The 18,688-nt window shown below is 43.5% G+C and overlaps 1 protein-coding gene across 3 annotated transcripts in view; it reads left to right on the top strand.

The window, feature by feature from the left end:
* The first annotated feature begins 289 nt into the window (after positions 1-289).
* otud7a (OTU deubiquitinase 7A) overlaps positions 290-18,688 on the top strand; it is a 31,379-nt gene continuing 12,980 nt past the window's right edge. For 2 of the 3 annotated variants that reach the window (XM_086109253.1, XM_086109251.1), the window contains exons 1-8: positions 290-430; positions 9,664-9,775; positions 12,198-12,351; positions 14,870-15,055; positions 15,370-15,588; positions 17,037-17,138; positions 17,759-17,886; positions 18,169-18,281. In XM_086109253.1, coding sequence (XP_085965379.1) covers positions 12,267-12,351; positions 14,870-15,055; positions 15,370-15,588; positions 17,037-17,138; positions 17,759-17,886; positions 18,169-18,281 — 833 coding nt within the window. In that variant the 5' untranslated portion in view covers positions 290-430; positions 9,664-9,775; positions 12,198-12,266. Of the gene's footprint in view, positions 431-9,381; positions 9,501-9,663; positions 9,776-12,197; positions 12,352-14,869; positions 15,056-15,369; positions 15,589-17,036; positions 17,139-17,758; positions 17,887-18,168; positions 18,282-18,688 lie in introns of those variants that run through there. The other variant, XM_086109252.1, reaches the window with a different exon arrangement.

The following is an 18,688-nucleotide window of genomic DNA, read 5'->3' as shown; positions in this document are numbered from 1 at the left end:
TAGCGTTTTTGTAAATGTGTTGCAAGCTCTTGACTTTATTTGGGAGCAAAGCAACAATTACTGGACACCCATTGCACTCGTCCGGTCGCCCAAAGTTGAGGTTTGTTTTTACTCAGGCACTACAGCGGCCTCTCGCGGGCTTTTGGGTCCTCACTCGTGTTCGGCGCGCACTCGCCCACCCGACGCGTGCGTACGTGCGCTGCCGCGTGCGTGCTCCCGAGCTCCCAGCCGGTAAGCTTACGTCACGCGGCAGCCGGAGGGGGCGTGGCTTATGGCCACTGCAGCGGAGGAATATGACACTGGGATGAGCGAGCGCGAGAGGAAAAGACACCGAGAGGCGGGAGTGAGACGACCGGCCATGAATTAACGGTTCGCCAAGAGGTCTGCGCTGCAAACCTTACGATGGGGAGCAATGACTGACGGCAGAACGGTAAGAGACACTCGGGTTTAATTTTTCAGGGGCCGGGTTCCCCCCCTTCACAGCGCGACAGGCCCCGCTTCTACGACTGCTTCAGTGCCGATTGAGCACAATGGGTTAGCACTGCGGACAGGTGCACCTACGTGCTTGGATGCGTTCAACTTTAGCGAAGCTTTTATTTGGAAGCTCGAGGCGCAAAACACCCGAGGCCAGACATCACGACGGGTGGCGGTGATGCAACGTAAAGCGGCGGGGAAGAGTTAAACAGTGTCAACATGAATGTGAGGCTATGTGCTTCGTCACAAGTCGCTTTTGTGGTCTTCTGTAGCAAGGTACACGTACACGTGACAGCCGGCTGTATTTTGTGATGGTGGCCCATTTTTTAACCGATAGACAATTAGCTCACTGAACCTGTGTAGCCTACCTACAGAATATCAATCACACTTTTTTTTGGAGGAGAGGGCGCGGGGGAGGGGGGTTAGACCTTTTAACGTGGACACGGATGATCATCATAATCATACATGGTTTAATTAAGACGAGTCAAATGAACATTGTAAAGCAGTGTGATGTACATCTTTCTTCCTCAAAGGCCTGATTTATGGTGTCTCCCGTCAATGAATGCCTCCAGGTATGACAAAGCCACAATTTCTTTTTTTAACTTTACATTTATGTCGGTCATTCATCCCTTTGTGTGGGACAAACAGTGAAATGAACACATGTCTGTATTATTTGCCCCTCGGTTTACAACCTGCTTTCTGGACAAAGCTAAAACAGAGCCACAAAGCCAAGACAAGTGTGTGGGTGCCAGTCTAAGCCGTGCCATTCCTTCTCCTACAGACAGTGCCGAAAGGGCACTTGGCACCAGATCAGTTACCGCGGTGAATTCTGTTCCTGTCAGTGGCATTTCGTTGCACAAAATCAGAACAGAGATGATGGTTGGTGTTGAACTCCGCTGGACTTTCATGTCACTCATGGCAGCGCTCAGACAATGGCCAATGACATTCCTTTGCAAACATGTCTGCCAACTGCCCACTACCTCCATTACCTTCGCAAAGAATTCCCCCATTATGATCTGTAATTCTTAAAACAAACAAAAAAAAAAGAACAAGGAAGCTTTGGTTCTCATAATAATAATAAGCACCTGACAGCTTTGGCTTTCTGCCACATCTAAAATCTGCAAAGTTTAGTCTCTCAAAGGAGATGAAATGAGTCAAGAAACTCATGTAATCACCGTCCGATCACTGCCCGTCTTTAAAGTGGACCCCGTTCTTCAGACATCTCTACAGGTGGTAAGGCCATGTCAAGTGTCTTCTTTCATGCAGTGAGGTCATCTCGAGGCCACTGAGAGGCTCTCCTCACAATGTTAGGCTGCATGTTTTTAAGGCAGATGTACAAACATTGCTTTTGAGCTCCCAGGATCACCCAACAGAACAACACACGGGCGACTTGGCGGAAACCAAGTCGACTGTCGTTACGTGTGCTGTGTTCGGCAATCAGTTTTCATGCGTGGCGGACTGTCGGGCAGTGAGCGAAAGGGGCGATCGATCATGGCCTCTATTTTTGTGGCCCGCTATTTCTATTTCTTCCTTGACAATTGTGCTATGTATTTGTGGTTCAATTAAAAAATAATAGAGTGCTGTATGCTGTACGGGGAACCTCAGAACCCAGCACAAGGTTGCAGTTTTTCCGTTGCAGTGCATCAGTCATGTGGTATTGAATCGGTAGTGTGCCGAAGAGAATAATTTTTTGAGATGGTGGACTTAAGTCGCATTGGGTCGCATCGCTCGGTGTCGGCATTCATACTCTCGGTATTTAATCCCTTTTGAAGCAAGTTTGTTTCCCTTATTTGTTTGGTTTATTAGTGAAGCGTGAGCAAAATAGCCCACACTAGCTGGTCGTTTTGGGTGCAGGAACTAGAGTTCTGAAGAAAAAGCCTGATCAATTAGATTTGATTTTTTTCTGCCTTATCTCCATAAAATATCATAAACTCAAAATCCTCTTTTATATTCAATACAGAGTAGCATGAAATCCAGGATCAAGTTATTTTTTTGAAAAACGCTTTTCATTATCATTCACTCACACCGAGTACGCTTTGAATTCTAAAAGTCTGAAATGATCTGAAAATCCAGGGACCACTTCTGGAAAGCCAAAATTGTCTGACGATAATGTGGATTTATACAGAGATCATCCCATTTTAACAAGATACGGCTCTGCTTTACTGAAGCTTCTTTGCTCTCACCGCCTTCGTGGCTTTGACATTTTGAGGACTTCATACAGGCTTTAGTGTGATATTTATCATGTAATAGTGCCCTGGCAGCCTACAGAGCCTCATTGAAGGTACAATGCTGCAGTGTATAGAGTTTGATCTGTATTATTATGTAAAGCTGTTAATGGTTTATGGAGTTTAAATGAACAAACCATTGTCACTTGCAATGATCGATTATGAATTTTTATGTCAGACAAAGTTGGTTTTATTGTTGAAAGCTTTTCAGTTTTTTCATTCTAAGCTGCCTTATTTTTCCAGGTTCCAAAGCTTTAAACAGAGGACTCTCCAAAGCCAAATCTCTCTGTGTTCGTGTAAATTGTATTTTGTGCAACATACCTGGGAAAAATTTAACCAACGTCACGCAAAATGTCAGAATATGGCAGTAGACATCTATTTGCTTCTGTGATGTCTGTCCCAAGAGCATAAAAAAAAAACTGAATGAAGCCGAAAGGATGTGTGGTTGATTCTACTGGCATTAGTCCTAGAAGCAGGCTAATTGCGGGAGACGTGCACCTTTGTAGCATGTTCCCCACGAGGCCATTCGGGCACACCTCTCACGTCGTCCCACAATCCAGCAACGAGGGAACATTTTTCCAAATCAAACAGAACACTGTTGCACAGGAAGCCCTCGGTGGCTCAATTCAGACTCATGAAAACCCACAGTAGGTCTTTCACTCTCAAAAGGAGGTCAGACCTCCTTTTCTCGGCGAAAAAAGCCTTTCTGGAAATTCTCCATTTTGTCTGTCGGTTTCTTTCTACTGAAGGAGACGCGATAAAGGACATGCAGGCTGAAATCAGTTGCTCAGCTGTTGCTCATTCTAGATTTTAAGTAGTGTAAACAAAGGCACCGCTCTCTGCAGCTGTCTCATCGAGTGCTTATCAAATGCATGAATGACATATTGATGAGTCAAGGCAGTAGCTATGCACTTGTTACATCCAGTAAGACTGCACCCTTCTCGGTCAACAGTTAAAACAAAGGAGAGGAAATTGGAAATGACTTGAAGTCAACAGGGAGAGAGTAGCTGAAAGCAGTAGTTCTCAACTGTTGTCACCCTCGGACCCGCATTTTCCTGTTGTCGTTAAGTTGCGACCTACTTGTATAGGCATTAAGAACAATGAAGACAATGTATTATTCAAAAATAGTCATTGGAAATATATTTTTAAACATAAGGAAACATACTTTCATTATCCAAGTGCCTTTCAGAGCACCTCATGAAGAAACTATGGATGAACATGACAACTGCATGTACTGTACAAAAATGAATACAATAGAATTACAGAAGAATATCACAATTGCACACACAACTGTGGAGCCACAAAATCACGATTTTAAAAATACATTGAAAGAGCTTAATCTTAGGTATGGAAAAAGAGCATAGTTTTCAACTTGGATTTAAAAGCATTTACAATTTATTTTAAATCTTTCTTCATTCATGTTTGATAATAAAGGACAGCATTGAATAGGGGGACCATATTATATCCAAGGGGGAAACGTTTTTTTTTTTTTTTTTAAATAGGGATGCTTTGATTGATCTGTGGCCAATAATTATCGGTCAATATTCTTGAAAAAAAATGTGTGATGTGATATGTGATCTGATCAACACCTCAAAGCCGATCGATCAACCCACTGATTTCTATGTACGGATATGTTACAAATCGCTGATGACATCGAGGAATTAACATGGATGTCACATAATTTCACACACCGTTTAAGGTTACAGTCTGTTCAAAAATTTCACAAATGTTCGCTTTTAAATATGAAGCACATTCAGCTACGGTATGACAAGGATTAACCAGTTTATAAATTTATTAATGAAAAGTATTGCGCCATGCAATGCACTCTGGGAACCGAGGTGCTAGATTGTATGATGTTGCCTGTGCAGTGTTGCTACATTCTGTTCATCGGCGTCACAAAAACTCAAGGGAAAAAAAATCAAGGATGTATGCTCTGTATTGATAGCACCAGTTTTTGCGTTGACAAAAAAAAAATCTGCTTTTTGAAACCCGTTTGAGAAATGAGCACGCAATGGCCTATTTTCAATGCTGGTTTTGCCTTGTTTAGTAACCAGCCTCCCGCTGGCCAGAGGGCTAGCATTGGCATTAGCGCTTCGCTTCGTTACGCTCATCTCAAACCTTCGAATGCCGCAGTTTCATAATGGGTGGCAGTTGCTGTCTGGACTTGATGACCTTTCAAGTTTGATCGCTGCAGTAATCTCTAGAGTCGGCGTTATATTTATCTATTTATTCACGCACCATGATGTCACATCAGATTTCTTGTTCTTCAAGGTTACGTGGGTGCCACCCAGTGTTCAGATGGAGAAACTACAATCGAAAACCTCAATGTGATTTGAAGGGCTCTTATTTTCCTTCGACAATTTTTTATTCTACTTGTACTTCATGAAATTATGGATTAAATTATTAATTATATATTTATATGTATACAGTATATACGGTATATATACAGTATCTACATATTAATTGTCCATCAGGATTGGCAACAGGAATGCATTTTGTTTCACCCCTATGACCCCAAATAAAATTTCATTCCATTTGGTAATTTGGTTTCATTCTAATTGGAATACAAGCCTTGATGTAAACATGAGTAGCGATTATCATTGTGTTTTATCAGTATAAGATATTTGCGAACCGCTACTTTTATTTGGAAAACTAAGCTCAAAGAAGCCAGGTATTATTCTTCACTCTCTCCACTTTGCTGCAGTCGTCCACTGCTGTCCTCAATCAGTCTCATAAAATTGGTGTCCATACACAAGACTAAACCAAGATGAAGAATCTTTGTGTCGACGGAGCAATTTAGGTTTCAGAACTATATTTGGTGATTTAACGAAAACTCTTCAGGATTCTGTAGTCAATATTTGCAAGGAAAACCACCTTAGAAATAAAATAAACCCAAATATCAGATGTCCTGGTGATCTGACGTTGAGTCTGAAAATAAATATGCAGATCGGTCGCGCTTGGACTGAACATTTCACTCTTGGCCCCAGTAGTGCGCGTGTGACACTTGGTTGGAATGAGCCCAGTCCAGGTTTCAGTTGTCGTGATAACAGAGCTGGAGGGGCTGACATTTAAGGGGGTTATGTTCTTGTTCTGTGACCCTCAACAACCACAGCTTTGTGTTTGGTTGAGTGCTGCACACGCAGCTGAGCTGAACATTTGACTTAACCAGATGGTCTCTTGTATCAAATCTAAGCTCGTGCGTTTACATGCGGTGTAGCTTAACAGTGATTTTGTCTTCGCCTGGTCAGTAGTGTGCATCCTTTTGCAGAGCATCATCGAATGGAACATACCTCAGATGAATATTCGTGTTCGAATAACAAGTCCCAGCTCTACGCACACTCTTGCTGCGCTGGCAGTGTGCAGCGTGGCAATGAGATGTAAAGTGACATTATTGCTTCCTGCAGCATTTCTCACCCAGCATGGAAGTCTAGACTTTTAAAGGCCCAGCAGTTGTAAAGCAGGGCAACAGTGTCACATCTGTGTAATGATATTTGCAAATGGATCAAAATGACTGCTTCCTCCTGGCTGCTGCGCTTTCCAGAGGATCCCCCTGGCCGGGAGCCGATAAGCAGCTGTCTGTGACTCCCGCGCAGTCATTTCCCCACCCGGCAAAAGCTCGGTGTTGAGAGGGTGTCTGATTTTTAGGCTATATCCCTCACGCAAAGAATTGAGTGTATCCATTTATCAAATCTACCTTTGGGGAAATAATTATTTATTTTTGGGTGCATTTTGACCATTATCAAATTCCTCAGACAATCTTTGATTGATTTTATTGTTTTCGCATGACTTCGCTTTTATGTATTTGTTGTGTTACTGATAATAAATTACTATGCTAGCATGACATCCAGACCACAATTTGCCTTTGTTGCTTTTGTACCGTCTGCAGGAAATTACTCTCTTTAGGCTTCCTGTTGGCTTAAATGGCCTGGACACTTTGGCGATAAAGGCGATAAATCTGCTACTTTGACATGCACTTTGCAACTCTCAAATGTGTTTTTAGGCGAGTGAACTTGAATCCTTTCGACGTCGTAGGTGCGGAATAAGTAGCGCATGTCATTTTGCCTCAAGTGCTTCAAGATGCGATTAATCAACAATCAATTCCACACAATCCAAAGAATTCCCTAACCCTCAATTAATCGATTTTTGTGCCCAGCCGTGAGTAACCGTGTGCTATGCCTTCATAGTGTTTTCGTGTTCCGCCTGTCTGTTAGCCCCGAAGGCAACAAGGGAAATCTAGGCAAGTGTTCCGAGCAGAGCAGTAAGATAAGAACAAGTGCCACTTTCCCGAAGACACAGTATACTGTATAGAAGTTTAGCTAGGAGGCGAGTACATTTGTCACATTATTCATTCGCTTATTTTATTTATTCTTATACAGTAAAAAGAGCATGCTGAAGTGAAGAGTTTTTTATCGGACATATACTGTAGAACACAGGTGTCAAAGTCAAGGCCCGGGGGCCGGATCTGCCCCGCCACATCATTTTATGTGGCCTGCGAAAGAGAATATTGCGTGTCAACTGCCATTATCCTTGCAAAAATCTGTACTGAAATGTGAAATTGTCAGGTGGAATAAACAACGTTGACATTTTGCAATAATTTTGTGACCCTACTTACGACAAACAAGTTTTAAGTCACGTCACAAGGAAGCAGTGACGGCTCCGACGAAGGCTGAAGTGACAGCCGAAACTGTCAGCCAGGTAAGCGTTAAAGAAAAACGTCACCAAAAAAACATTGTCTGGAAAAAATAAAGAAACTTTAAACCTAATTTAACAAACAAATAGTTAACTTGAGTGATTTCAAAACTAGTCATCCATCAATTGGTTGTGTACAAGTTATGCGAAGAGATGATTTATTCGGTTTCACTGTCGTAACGGCCCGCTGAGAGGAAAACGTAACTCCAAAGTGGCCCGCGACAAAAATCAGTTTGACACCCGTGCTGTAGAAGATACAGAAGGCAAATGAATGCAATAAAGATAAAATATCACAAACAAAGCTTATAAAAGCCACCGTACGTTTTGTGTTTCTTTAATTTGAGTCGAGGATTGGAAGACGTACTGCAACAATGGCTAGAAGGTATGACTGCAAACCTCCATAAACGCGATACGACATATCTTCCTATAATGGAAGCGAAGGCGTTCAAGTGTGAGTACACTTTACCTCCCACCTGCTGCATGTCTGTGTTACACGTGGGTGACTATGAACTCACCCTGCTACTGTATCATGGACATGTATAAGCGATACATGTACAATTATAGAAAAACAGCAGGCGGTGCATCGCCGTGTACAACGTCAGGAAAAAAGAACCCCTTTTTGTTTTCCTCTTGGTGATTATTGCTGATTTTCTCTCGGTATTGTACAGGAGAGGATGCATGTTGTCCCTCGAAGGGATGAGCAAGTCTTGCATCGGGATGCCGTATCTTTTTCATTGGAATGGTGTTTTTTTAAAAAAAAAATTATCTGCAATACAAGTGAGCATAAGTGAAAATAGCACAACTTGAGGCTCACAGATCAGGAGCTGACATGTTCGCAATAGAGCAATTTTGTGACTACGCCGTGATGAATAATACATGAGTTAATGCTCTTACCTAAGTGTCGGGCTCCTCAGCTCAAAGTAAGAGCATGACGCTAGTTGGTTGCTAGTTCAGATATTTGCCACAATGTTCCGAAAGTGCTCGTGTTACTAGCATGAGAGGAAGACGAGGGAGGCAGTTGGGGTGGACATTTAAATTACGCCTACAGTTTTTATATTTTTTTGCTGTGGTATCATTTCAGTATTGGTGTCAAATTGCTTTTTATAGGAAAAGTATCAACACCAGAATTTTCATGCTTTGCGTTTTTTTTTGTTGTTTTTGTTTTTGTTTAATGGATTCTGAAGGGCTTGAATAATGGACTGAAGTTACCATTTTACTTGTGATTTACACCTAAAAAATGCAAGACAATAGTTTTTTTTTAAAACAATAATGCCATCCAGCTAGCTAACATACGTTGTTACGTAACCTGATGTTGGCAGGAACAAGTTCTGATTAATAACTTGACTTGTTTTTCAATACATGAAGTCATTTATAGTTGTAAGAGTTGAAGGACGAAGTAGTTGGAGTACCTTCAAAATAAAGAACATATTCATGCTCCAAAATCAACTGCAGTCACATGTGTAACCTTTGTTCCCACAAATAAAGCATGAAGGATATTTTAGTCTTAAATGGGAAAACTTTTTCGATGCTTGCCAGCACTCTTGCTGAGAGGTTGGTGTGAGGTGTTGCTTACTATGCCCTACTGGGTAGAAAATGTGTACCGGTACTTTCAAGTTAAAAAAAACCCCAAACATGTATATATTCTCCCTGCAGAGTTCATACAAAGGCTGCTTTCGTATTTGTCTTGGAGTGGGGTGAATATCTTAAATGAAATGAAATCCCCACTACATAGTGTTGCATTTATGGAACACTTTAGTACATTTCTCAAGATTTTCCCCCCTTTTTTGAACCTGTCAATCCCTCCCAACTCATCATATGACGTCTGTTAGCACCCTTCCAGTCACCTTTCCTGCTTTTTGCAGCGTCAGCAAACTCGCACATTGTTGTGTATAAGCAAAGATTGTAAAGATAGTTTTGCATTTTCTTAACCGGGTTCGTGTTCATTTCACACGTGCGTCCGCATTTTATTGAGAGACTCTTTCCCTGTGCACGTCGCACATTTAGGTGCTACTTGATGCTTTGTGAGCAGAATTAGGCAGTTTCTCGTCATCGTGTGATTTTTACAAGGGAGTGGGACTCCCTGTTCTCTAATATGACTCAAATGACAGTACGGTAAGTAGAAGCAATCCGATGATGTGACTCAGATCATCGTAATGCTCCTACTCAGTTGAAACAGTCGAAGTGTAATTCCATTCTGTGTCTCAGTTCATCAGAAACTAACGGTATATTTTTCGGTATCAGCGGGTGACTTCTTATACTATTGTGTGTATTTCAGGGCTGTCTTCCTTTCCTCGGCGCGTGAAGCCATGGACTAGAGCTCTGTCTGGTCCCGACAGTCCCACAGTCATGTGATGGCGTCGCATCAAACCTCGGCAAAGATACAGAAAGTAAGTTTGAAAAGAAAAACCAACAAAAAACTGATTGTGGTTTTGTGTTTTTGTTATTGATAACATTTCATGACCAACCAAAACGAATGGATTGACTCCATCCCTAAGTTGCCTCGCCATCTAGTAGTTAAAAACACGTGTCTCTTTGGTCGTCCAAATTTTGACATGCTTGATGCCACATTAGTCTGTAAGATGGAAAAGTAGTTACAGTTCATGTAATATTCACTGGGTGCTGCATTAGGTACTGCACAACCTACCGGTAATGATATTTAATATTTATTAGAAGCATTACTATTCCGTCTCCACACCAGTTCAACATGTTGTTTTCTTTTCTCCCCCCCCCCCCCCCCCCCCATGTTATCGTGACTACAGCTTTCTACCTGAGCTCCTACCCTGAAAAGTGAGCGCCAAAGCCCTTCTTTTTCTCGTCGTGCAGCTTTAATCTTGCTCGCTCTGGTTCCAGTGGAACGTCGACCAATTGTAAACCAACCTGTGTTTTCTTTTCGTCAAGTTGAATTCATGGTCCGGAGCGTGTGAATTGATCATCAAGGAATTATTGCAATGAACGTCTTCTGTAGTTCATTTTTGTAATCCTCTGTGTGTGACAAGCAAAAGTTTAAAAATGATTTAACGAGGATGGGGGACTCCCGCCGGCAGAATGTCATGTCGGAAAGAAAGCATGTAGACGGCTTTTTCTGAGTGACTGTTACCTCCCATGTGGGTGGAGGGGAAAAATAGTGGGGGATGATGGGGACATGACTGTACCTAAAGGAAAAGATGAGGTTTTACCCCTCAACACTACAGTCCACCTAAAAAGCTATATGCCCTGCCTACATAGCATCATTGGGATTCTTGTAATATTCGACTTTTCTTGCCACAAGAGGATTACTCAATCTAAAAAGATCCAATACAAAATTTATATTTCCACTAGTATCACATAAAAGGTGAATGTTGAATTTTCCTAGTGGACCCAGTGCTTGTAAATTTTCCATTATAATAGTTGGGAGAATAAAACTGTACCATATTTTTTAATCCAAGAATTCAATGGGAAGGCACGGCTCGGGTGTGTCGTGTGTGACCATGACGGTCTGGTATGAAGTCCCTGAAATCGATAATTTGTCAAAGTTTCACTATCAACACGTAAAATGTCTTCACAATTTTAGAATTGTATGCACCCCCTCTGGCCTAAGCACGACATTCTGATTAATGTTGTGTTTGGGGAATGTGAATTAAGCAGCAAAATCCTTCATCCATCCTTTTTTTTTTTTTAAATTCATCTCTGTGTTCAGCCATTTTGCCACTTGCTGCCGACTGAAAATGACATCACAGTAGCAAGGTATCAGGTAACGACTAATCACGGTTCATCTTGCCAAAGTCACATGACCAAACTCGTAAAACAACTCCTACTCAGATGAGAGGCAAAGCGTCTTCTAAGTCAGACGATCAGAAAAGTCCAGTTGCAATCAATTCAATGCCCTGAGAATGAAATGACCCGGATGAATGAGAATATTCGCAAGCACACTCCAATCACTCACTCACTCACTCACTCACTACAACACCGTGCAAATGGCTGACAGTAACTAGGTCAGCTAAACTATTACATCCTAATTGCAAGTTTGACTCATTAATAATGCATTGTGATGAAGAGCACAACATAAGTCAAGCCGCTCATGAGAGCCAACAGTAGCTGAGAGGACATTTTAAAGCCAAGATGCTTCTGTTCTGGTGGGGTCCAAATGTCATGTTGTGCTCTTTAATGCAGACAGCCCGCGAGTAAGAGCAGAGCGGCTGCTGATGCGGGCGGGGCCTCTCCGCTGGGCTTCAGCTCATCTTGGGTGAAAGCCACGGGCCTTAGCGGGCTCTGTTCTGCACAGTTTCTCTGTTGTTGCGGTCAACCTGTGGGTGTTTGTTTCTTTGCTGCTGTTGCTCGGTGCTGCTCTCCGACGACCCCCCCCCCCCCCCACACTGCTTCTTCCCGAGGAATGAAAGTTATGCATGAACTCATTCATTCCATAGAACGAGGGAGGACATGCGTCTCATTAGTGTTGTTTGTGACTTGGACTATTGACCATGAGAAATGAGTGGCTGTTTTTTCGCCGACGTAAACAGTAGCACTGATGTGGTTTAAGATACTCAATTACAACCATCGGCCCACAGAGGCAGGAAGAGAGTTAGCATTGTTGCGATTGCAGGCAGTGGGCCAAAGGCTTTGGAAACAGGCAGGTGTGTCCTGGATACAACCTCTGGCTGCAGCTCTGTTGATATTACATCAGTGCGGCTGGGTTTTCTGTTATGACTGTGAGTAAGATGAGGAGGAGCGCCGCTTGCACTCATTTGACCCCAGCTCAAGCTGGGGGACGCAAAAAGTTTTCTCTCAAGAGCTCGCTTTTATCCGGCTTTTCTCCATTTTTGTCTTCGCCAGATGAGAACGTGAAGGCTGGCGTCCACCAAGGCCTCCGCTGCACCGTGGGCAGCGCACACTCATGATCACATGACTCTGGACATGGACGCGGTCCTGTCAGACTTTGTTCGGTCCACGGGGGCAGAACCGGGTCTGGCAAGAGACCTGCTGGAAGGTAAGCGACTACTGTTACTCACCGCACTAAAAAGGGAAGGATGGTGTGTTTGATCATCCGCTCCTTGATGTGGGCTGGGTTCCGCGATTAAGAGTGGAGAGGAGAGAGAGCGGTGGAAAGGGAGGAGAAAGGAAACAAAAGGAGGGGAGGGGAAGACGGGAGCTCACGACCGGGGAGCCAGTGCGCTGATTTAGAAGTGTCTGTGACGTTTTTACGGGAGCGTTCCCAAGAGACAGCTTTGTTGTCCATTCACTGGGTTGCATTGAGGAGCGCTGTGCTACTGGCATGTCAGCTTAACTCACTTAGCCACATGGAACAAAACAAAACAAAACAAAACACCAGAGTGCAAAAGTTCACGAGCCGACAGAATTATGGTCTATGGTTAGCAAGATTGGAGCCGATGTCTTGTGTAAATAGAAATTAAGATCAGACGTAATGTATTGCGCAACATTTGTTTCTCTATGGATGTGGTGAATGTAGCTAGTTTGTCGCGCTCTGTTGTTTCCACCGATGTGCACGTTTCACACAGCAATGTTCAAACATGAAATGATTCGATACTGTTTATTTATTTACTTTCTTTTCAGTCAAAACTGATACTCCGACCCCGCAACCTTTAGCCCGCGAGTATACAGTCCCGCAGAGACACGCACGTTATGCAGTTCGTCAAGTCTCAACGATGACCACCGTGTCGACAAATATTAACACCATATGTGACTAAATGATGACCAGTAAACGGTGTAGTCCACCTTTCACCCGGATTCTGCTGGAAAAGTTGCAGACTCCTGTAATGCTGAAGAGGATGAGCACTATAGAAAATTCAATGGATCGATGTAATTCCTTTTCATATTTGCTTTGAAACCCTGGTTAAGTTCAAGCTAATACAGTATATTGGTAATGGATGCGGGTAACTCGCGTTCCTCACTTATCGACGCTTCTTTTTGCAGACGACGGCCATTTCAAATGAACGAGAGAGCTGTCTTTCCATTGAGAGCTTGCGTGGAAGCATTTAGAGACCACGCATTACCCGCCATACTGCCGGCCGGGCCTTTTGTTGCCATCGTGGGTTTTGATAACCTCCGAAATCTGCTTTGCATTGATTTGGCATGAGAGACGGGTCGCCGTGGTGCCAAGTTTCATGTTCAGTTAGTGGAGAAGCATCATGTCTGGATGTCTGGAGGAAATAGCACCGCTTCCTCTTAAGAGTCCATTAACTGGCTCACAAACATGCTCCGGTTACAAAACCGGTGGACACTCGCTCCCCGGAATGTCTTCAATCGCAAGTATTCTACCAGCTGATTATTCTGTCATTATCAGAAGCATCATTGTCCTTTATTCTGCCCTATTAATTTCTTTTTTCAGCTCTGGTTCTAAAACAAAATCTATTTAGCTGCACTCTGCTTAAAAGAATGTGTTGGAGCAGACTGGGCGTTAAAAGCTTTCTCTCTGAAAGCTGCTGCCTGCTTCCTCTGAGAAAAGACTCTGAGAGTGATAAGGGAGAGGCCAAACAAAGCCAAGGGCCTGACAGCTGAACAATGATTTTACATTTTACTCTTTAATCTGAGGCCAAGATATAGTCTGGTCATAATTGCATTACATTGTTTTGCGAAGAAATATAGATTTTTGACTTTCATACATGTTCAATAAACAGTTTTGCAAGCACACTTCCCGTCACAATGAGTCTTAACGAGTGTGTGTGTCGGCTCATGTTCCTCCTCTGCATCAGGATATTGCTGTCACTCCCTTAATGGATCTGGCTCACTTGGCCGTCAACACTGTTCTGACCCTGCCCAACGTCAACCTTTCCCTGTTGCTCACCGTTACTCAGTTTTTGCTTCATATGGGCTACTTTTTAACATTGGCATTGTGTTGTATGAAAACAAAATAAGACGCAGAATAAAGGACCCGTCTGATTTTTCTCTGTGATGTTGTGCTTGTTCGCAGTTCAGTAATTGAATTGGAGCACATTCAGTTTTCTGTAGCATGTCCAATATGAAATAGCGTTGTCTACAGTACAAGGAAAAGTTCCATGGGAACATCCATCCATCCATTTTCCGATCCGCTTATCCTCACCAGGGTCACGGGGGGTGCTGGAGCCTAATCGAGCCATCTTCGGGCAGTAGGCGCGGGACACCCTTAACCGGTTGCCAGCCAATCGCAGGGCACACAGAGATGAACAACCATCCGCACTCACACTCACACCTAGGGACAATTTAGAGTGTTCAATCAGCCTGCCCTGCATGCTTTTGGAATGTGGGAGGAAGCCAGAGTACCCGGAGAAAACCCACGTAGGCCCGGGGAGAACGTGCAAACTCCACACAGGAAGGCCAGAGCTGGAATTGAACCTGGTACCTCTGTACTGTGAGGTCGGCGCGCTAACCACCGGGCCACCCTCCATGGGAACATTCAACACTATATTTAAAAAAAAAAAAAAAAAACGGCTTTATTTAAAATCATTTCTTTACACCTGTTAGCGTGTTTGTTCATTATGTGGATCTCTTTGTTGATTTGCGCCTGGCAGGTAAAAACTGGGACCTGAGTGCTGCTCTGAATGATTATGAGGAGCTCAGGCAGGTCCACACTGCCAACCTGCCGCAGGTCTTCAACGAGGGCCGCTACTACAAACAGCCAGAGGCACGTGACACACCAACCCATGTCAGCAAGATCGACAGGTCGTGTGCGCAGAAGCAGGAGGACAATGGACAAGGTAGACTCTTATTTTGACAACTTTTTACGTTTTCACAAGCATTTCAAAAATATGCAGGTTGGGTTCGTTGGCATGCGCTTTGGAGTGCATGACTTTGGAGTCTCGAATACTTTGGACTGTGTTACCGTGAAAGTTTACAGCTCATGCCGGCGCAGTGGTACTCGGGAGTACTCTCGATGCGTCTGAATTGACCTTACGGTGTAGCAATGCATGTGATTGCTCGAGAGAACATGTTGGAACACAGACACTGGCAGAAAATATCTCTGAACCCCTTTTTTTTTAATCTCTCATCCATTCCATCCCACCCCCCTTAGAGAAACGTCTGTCCCGCGGAATCTCACATGCCAGCTCCGCCATTGTCTCCCTGGCGCGGCTGCAAGTGGCCAACGAGTGTACCAACGAGCAGTTCCCTCTTGAGATGCCTATCTACACATTCCAGTTGCCAGACCTCAGCGTGTACAGCGAAGACTTCAGGAGTTTCATCGAGAGAGACCTGATCGAGCAGTCCACCATGATGGCTTTGGAACAAGCTGGTCAGTGTCATTATCAGTCATGCTTATTGGATCTCTTGAGTAAAAGTGAGACACTGGCTGAAGACTCAGGTTCTTTTCCCCAAACTTGCAGGATCCCAAGGATTCATTATCCAGCCGAAGCTTTGAACTTTGAAGTTTCTCACCTCCCTGCAGACAACAATGATCGCAACTCGATCCTCGTTTTTTTTCCTTTAAATACTGCACAAAGTAGTTACCACTAAATACATTTATTTGCGCAGATAAAGACAAAGACCCCATTATAACCTTGTCATTTATGTATTTATTCATTTTTTTTATAAACCGATCATCCGGACAGAATACGTAGCTAAAAAGGGTATAAATGCGAACCAACTTGTTTTTCATGTTACGTTCTCTAGATCGCCACTATGAATAGCAGACCACATTCATCTAATTGTTGTAGGCAAAAGCAATGAATACCTACTTAAATCAGTTGAAAACATTTTTTTGATCTCAAACAATTATTGAGCTCTGCAAATAATAAAATGCAAAAAGAACGGTTAGTGTCTTTGAAAGGTTCACAAGGCTCATGAGACGAATCTATACACTTGTTAAATAAAATGATGCAGTTATTTCAGATGTGAGGATTGTGTGCCCCAACACACACACATACACACCCTGAGGGACACTGGCTGGTGTGATGTGAGAGGAAGAGGATTTTCATCTTGGTTTTGGGCAGATTATTTTGCATATTTTTCATGTTGTAACCTGTCCCCGCTGGAAGAATATTGGAATAGCTTCTTTTTTTTTTTTTTTAACCCTATCAAAGATTATGTTCCAGCTGTCTGATGGGTCACAGTATATAAAAGTTATCTACTGTATAAATGTCCTGTTCTGAGACTAATCATCATTTTACACCCTCGTTTTTTACCACAAACTAATTTTTCACACAAAAATGTGCATTCAACCCATCAAAGCAAACAATGCAAGCTTAGTGTTGGTACGCTTTATTTGCATACGTTTTGATTGCTGCCTGATTTTTTTTCTGAATGGCTTTAGTGTGATTGATTCATCCATCCATCCATCCATTTTCCGAACCGCTTGATCCTCACTAGGGTCGCGGGGGGTGCCGGAGCCTATCCCAGCCATCTCCGGGCAGTAGGCGGGGGACACCCTGAATCAGTTGCCAGCCAATCGCAGGGCACACAGAGACGAACAACCATCCACGCCCACACTCACACCTAGGGAGAATTTAGAGCGTCCAATCAGCCTGACATGCATGTTTTTGGAATGTGGGAGGAAACCGGAGCACCCGGAGAAAACCCACGCAGGCCCGGGGAGAACATGCAAACTCCACACAGGGAGGCCAGAACTGGAATCGAACCCAGTACCTCTGCACTGTGAAGCCGACGTGCTAACCACTGGACCGCCATGATTGATTCATACTTGACAAATATCGTGTTGTTTCCGCTTCCTATATTTTTGCACAGGTCGTCTGAACTGGTGGTCCACCATGTGCACCAGCTGTAAGAAGCTGCTTCCTCTGGCCACCACTGGGGATGGGAACTGCCTCCTCCATGCTGCTTCTTTAGGTAAGCCTCTCACTTTTAAGTGACTCGAATTGCTCTGTCAGGAGTGCATATTTAAGCTGCCAGCGAAGAGAGTGACACATCACATTTGTCTGCACCATCAGGGTTTGCCTCCTAAGTCTTTTTCATCCTGTTAGTGTCAGAGCACATTTTGGAGAACATGCCAGGAAACACAATTGGATCAAATATCAGAGCCCATGTCATTCGCATCATGTAAATGTTGGTGCAGCAGCAAGGCGCAATTGTACTTCACATTGTAGTTCCCACTGTGGTACAGTAATATCCGGCATAGTCACAAATGCACCATATGCAAACTTTGTATGTCGGTGAGGAGCTGTATTTAGCCTCAATCGGGAGTAAAAGAAGTTAGGAGTGTCTAGGCTATATTTATTTTTCAGGGTATTAGAATTGGGTATGACGAGTTTGAAATTGTATCACTAATTTGTTTGTTGTATGAATATTACCGGTAATTGAAAAGCGGGATGATAATGTTAATATTAATTTTCAGTCATAAAAGTGAAAGATGGTAATCATCACATAATATTGCTTTTGAAGCGCAGCTGTGCAGAACTGCCATGTAACATTGACTACATGCACCAATAATGTCTATGTGTCTCCTGAAGGGATGTGGGGTTTCCATGACAGAGACCTGATGCTCAGGAAGTCCCTGTACACCATGATGAAGAGCGGCGCGGAGAGAGACGCCCTGAAAAGGAGGTGGAGGTGGCAGCAAACCCAACAAAATAAGGAGGTTGGAAGAGTCTCTCCCCCCCATCACACGTTGCATCCCGAGACACTCCAATACGCTCATCTGAGAAAGGAAATTCATTACATACCCAAATTAACTCTTGGAGCTCACGATGACGCTTGGAACTATATGCCAGTCATTTTGTCATGTTTTTTTGTTTGTTTGTTTTTTTTTGTTTGCCCCATTGGTAGCTACAGGTTCAGCAAACCACAAACAGTGACACTGAATGATAAAAGGGATCATGTGGGCGAGCATCTGCTCAACAGAGTTGTGTTGCTTGTGCAGTCTGGCCTGGTGTACACCGAGGAGGAGTGGGAGCGGGAATGGAACGAGCTGCTCAAGTTGGCCTCCAGTGAGCCTCGCACTCACCTCAGCAAAAACGGCAACACGAGCGGAGGGTAAGCCGTCTCCAATGCACGTCTCCCACACATATGCTCAAAATGCAACTTGCGTAACATACATTTGAAAGGAAAAGATCTGTATTTGTATCGTTTGTGAGCTGTACTCTGAATTTCATGGTGCATTATGTTCCTAAATTATACAGTAATAAAAGCATATACAGTGCACATACGCATGCCACGATGAGCAAAAGCCGTAACGGCCCGCAAAATGAACAAAACGGAACAATAAAATAGATACAAGAATTTGTGGATTTGTGAAAAGGAAATGACTGCCTACCTTTGTCGAGACCTGATGCGGATGCATGGGATGCGCTTTTGCGGCGTGTTAAGTGCAGGAACGTCACCATCGTAGGTCGCCTGTACCGTTGTAAAATGCTTCTGTTGGCGCGCCGCATTCCCATTCT

The sequence above is a fragment of the Hippocampus guttulatus genome, chromosome 4 (genome assembly GCF_054856545.1).
Source record: "Hippocampus guttulatus isolate MCC_2025c chromosome 4, RoL_Hgut_1.0, whole genome shotgun sequence".
Classification (NCBI taxonomy): Eukaryota; Metazoa; Chordata; class Actinopteri; order Syngnathiformes; family Syngnathidae; genus Hippocampus; species Hippocampus guttulatus.
The sequence above is the reverse complement of the archived record's forward strand: the minus strand, read 5'-3'. Positions and strand labels throughout refer to the sequence as shown.